Source organism: Pundamilia nyererei, unplaced genomic scaffold, assembly GCF_000239375.1.
Source record: "Pundamilia nyererei isolate P.nyererei 1_Seehausen unplaced genomic scaffold, PunNye1.0 scaffold00155, whole genome shotgun sequence".
In the NCBI taxonomy this organism is placed as follows: Eukaryota; Metazoa; Chordata; class Actinopteri; order Cichliformes; family Cichlidae; genus Pundamilia; species Pundamilia nyererei.
In genome coordinates, this window is record NW_005187556.1 from 1244804 (window position 1) to 1248883 (window position 4080).

The 4080-nt window shown below is 38.6% G+C and overlaps 1 protein-coding gene across 2 annotated transcripts in view; it reads right to left on the reverse strand.

Moving 5' to 3' along the window:
- Positions 1-4080, reverse strand: part of LOC102209874 (epsin-1-like) — a 12464-nt gene that overhangs the window by 5227 nt on the left and 3157 nt on the right. For both annotated transcript variants that reach the window (XM_005745203.2, XM_005745204.2), the window contains exons 3-8: positions 3957-4064; positions 3196-3351; positions 1713-1841; positions 1160-1280; positions 892-1067; positions 5-388 (exon numbers count right to left, since the gene is read on the reverse strand). In XM_005745203.2, coding sequence (XP_005745260.1) covers positions 5-388; positions 892-1067; positions 1160-1280; positions 1713-1841; positions 3196-3351; positions 3957-4025 — 1035 coding nt within the window. In that variant the 5' untranslated portion in view covers positions 4026-4064. The remainder of the gene's footprint in view (positions 1-4; positions 389-891; positions 1068-1159; positions 1281-1712; positions 1842-3195; positions 3352-3956; positions 4065-4080) is intronic.

Consider the following 4080-nt stretch of genomic DNA (forward strand, 5'->3'; position numbering starts at 1 on the left):
CAAAGGGATCTTCCCCATTTTTCGGTGCCGCAAAGGGATCTTCCCCATTTTTCGGTGCCACAAAAGGATCTTCCCCATTTTTCGGAGCCGCAAAGGGATCTTCCCCATTTTTTGATGCCACAAAAGGATCATCATTAGTTTGATCTGCTGCAAATAGATCTTTATCAGGACTTGTTGGAGCCCCCCAGGGACCACTGCTAGCTGCTGTTTCAGTTGTGTCAGGTCTTGAGGGGGTGCCCCATGGATCTACGGCCTCTTTAGGTTCTTTGGGGGCTCCCCATGGGTCCGTTTTTACTTCCTCTTCTTTCTCTCCTCCCCAAGCATCAGTTTTAACATCAGAACCTTTATTAGCATCCTCCCATTTTAGCTCCTCTTCACTCATCTTGGCCTAGCATATCATTGCAAAATGGTTAATACAAATAATTCATATGCCATAATAATTTCATATACCAAAATGCTATATGCTGTGGCTAACCTCCATTTAATGGCACAATACAGACGATAGTTGTTCTTAATCAGCACATACAGTAATTAAAAATATATAGCTAGGTTAGACTCTTACTACTACTACTACTACTACTACTACAGTTGCTGGATAGACTGCAGGTTCTTGGACTGAGGCAGCCCTAAAAACCAATGGAGATCAAACTGCAACACATCATAGGAATCTGCAATGGGCTTCTCAATATATAACTTCTGCCTATTGAGATTTTTTTGTTTACTTTAATAAAACAGAAGGCCTTCAAATGTAAACACATTGGCTAAATGTTTGGAGAGTTTCCTCGTTAGCCTACCATTTATCGGCAATGGCTTTTTATCTGAAATAGAGCCTCTTGGCAGCATCATATTGGCGTAATGTTCGATCTTTCTACACCTGTGCACTGTACTTACCCGTCTCTCTGTTTCTTTCTTCTCAGCTTCCTGTTTAAGCCGCTCTTCTTTGCGGGCGGCGAAGGAAGCCGTCAAGTCAGCTACAGAGGGTATGTTGTCCAAAGATGGAAGCCCTGAGGCCCCAGGTACATAACAGGGCTTATAGTTTGGATCCTTGACGTTGTCCGTAGATGATGCTGGTTAGAAAGTAAGCAAAAGAATATAAATGATCAGTGAAGAAAACCTGTTGGAACAACAGTATTTAGCAGTGATATAAAAAAAGGCTTACCAGCTGCACTTTTTGATGTCTTTTCTCTGGTTTTGACAGCAAACTCTCTCTCTTCCTTTAGTTTCTCATCGTCCTCCATAAGAACAAGAACAACCTTGGCCTTGTCTCTCACATTTACACCCTAGCACAAATATGGCTACAATAAGCGTTCACTTGGCTCTGACCATTTCAGAAAAATTATTTAAGCCTGAAATACTTGTGCTTGAAGAAAACCCCAATGCTTTTTGCTAAACAAGATCAGAACTATTCAAGATCTAATTTAAAACAAACTATAGCACATGATTAAAAAAAACAAAAAAAATAATAATTTTTTATTCATGCTGTAGAGAAATTAAATGTGTTTGTTACTCTGAAAAGGTTTTCAGTTAGGAGTATCTTAAGCTGATTGAGGCAGCAAACCTAGACTACACTTTCATTCTTGCTGTAAACCTGGTCTGAAGGTTAATGACATAAATATTATAGTACCAGTAACTGTCTTAATGCATAGCATGAAATCCTTTAATGGAAGTTAAAAGAGTACATCCATTTGACATAATCAGGAAGTGTGCATCACCTGATCTTTGCCATCCTTTTCTACAAAGCGGTACTCTGTGAGAGCTTTGACAATGTAGATGTTGTCTTTCATCTTCAGAAGCACGCGATCATCACCGGTCTTCAGCAGGTACTCCAGGAGTGTCAGGGACTAGGATAAAAAACACATGACAACACAAACTCATTTATATACAATAAAAATGCAGTTTCCTATCACTACAATGCTTCTTGTTTTATCTGCATTAGGGAATAAATAGGACAAGTAAAAAGGAACAAAAAATATTGGTGCAATGGATGAAAGATAAGAAAAACAACTGAAAAGACATAATTTCTCTGGAACTGATGAGCCAACACTGAGTCATGTGGCTGACTGGCAAAGCTGAAATGGAAGCAGTGATATGGCTGATGTTCAGAAAGTAATAACTGCCACTTAATAGACTAAACTGTGCTTTTAAAGAGAAACTAAATATATTTTTGCTGTAAGGTTTTTTGTTTTTTTTAAACACTAAATATTAAAAAACTTTACAAAGTTAAATGTTTAGTTTTAAAACCTTGCATATTCCTATATAGATACTGTACATGCTACTTAGATGAAGAATGCCTTCCTTCTTCTCTGTCGGTCCCATCAGGGGTTCGTGACAGTAGATCAACTGCCTCCATCTCACCCTATTCTCCGCATCCGCTTGGTGTGAGGGTTGGTGTGTCACACCAACCCTCACACCAAGCTGATAGAGGGTTCCCTATGTGCTAGCTTACTGTTATGCTGTTCTACTGAATTCAACTTACACAGTCTGTTTTATTAGATTATTTTTGCTTTTCATTTGATAATGGCTGCACAGGAAACAAGTAGAAACAGTGTTATGAAACTTAAGGGTAAGAGGCTTGGGGAATAGTTGAGGAGTTTAACCAATGCAACAATCCTTTTATTGTTAATCACAAAAATAAAACAAAAGCTGTGGTATATGAGGTTTTACATGCTGCCCTCACTCTAATTCAAACAATCAACACTGTGATGGATTAAAACTCAAACTAGTTCTTTTGTGTTAATTTTATTGATTTATTGTTTCCTGTGACAGATGACTTCAGTCAGTCACTCATGTAGTTTGGAGCAAGCTGCAACACACAATCTGTACAGCCATGTTTTGAACAGGCACAATCACACAGACATATTCAGTGACTGTATCGTGTAGCTGTATCAACATAACATGATTTTGCATGTTGTGCATTAAAGGGACATCTGGAAACTGTAGCTGCAAAAAAAAAAAAAATACACAAATAAAAAATAACCCTCACTTCAGATGGGCACCGCATTGTAGAGATGAGTAACAGAAGACAGAAACTGACTATATCTGAAGATGAATGTTTCCCATCTTTTTTGTGAATAAATGGACAATTCCACACTTAACATCTCATCCCCGAAGAATCCAATATATGTCTGAAACCAGCATCTATCCTCTAAAGCAAACCCTTCTTTGTTCCAGTGTTACTCCTTCACCGTCGCTCACCTTGTGGATATGTCTCCAGTTCTTGTCATCTTTCAGCCGTTTCCAGAGCATTGTCATGATCTCATTACAGGCCACAACGTTGTACGTTAGGTCGGAAATGTCGGCCATCTGAGAGCTGGATGGGCCCCATGGGTCATTGGATGTCGCCTCTCTCACCTGCAACAGAAGTAAAGAGAGTAGAAAGAGGCCAAAACAACTTCAGGAAAGTTGAAAGTTTGAGATGCTAACTTATAAAATGTTAACATCAGGGTTTTGGAGGACTGGCAGCAGCAGGGCATCTCATTACATGAGCCATGCTACCAAAGATGTTTAGTAATCAGTTCTCAAGGACATTATTGATCATGTTTGAGATCAGCATCCAAAAAAGGAATTCATCTCTATATTTTCTTTGACTCTAAGAAATTCAGGTTCAGGGCTTAAAATTTATGGTTTCTGCTTTGTTTTAATTAGTAGGGTTTTTACTTGATTAACCCTTTAGTCACTCTAACCTCTTAAAGTATAAGCAATTGTTACCACACCAGACGACTTGAATTTAAAGCTACTAGTGTTCAAACATATGCCAGAAATGTATTATTTGTTGTGCATACAATGATGCACAGACTACATAATAAATATTTACCTTTATTGTCTTCCTAAATTTAACCTAGATAATTTTTAAAATATTATTTGCATTACTGGATGAGGTAATGAAAAATTGAATTGAAAGGCTGAAAACATTATGGTTTTGAGGTCATACACAATTTAAATCTAGCTTCTCCTACCTTGACCTCGGCCTCAGAGTAGTTCTGGACCAGGTTCTTCAGCTGTCGACGGAGCATAGAAGACGTCATGATGTCCGGAGGAGAGGTGGGGAATCAAACCACCGCGATCTGATTTAGAGAAAAC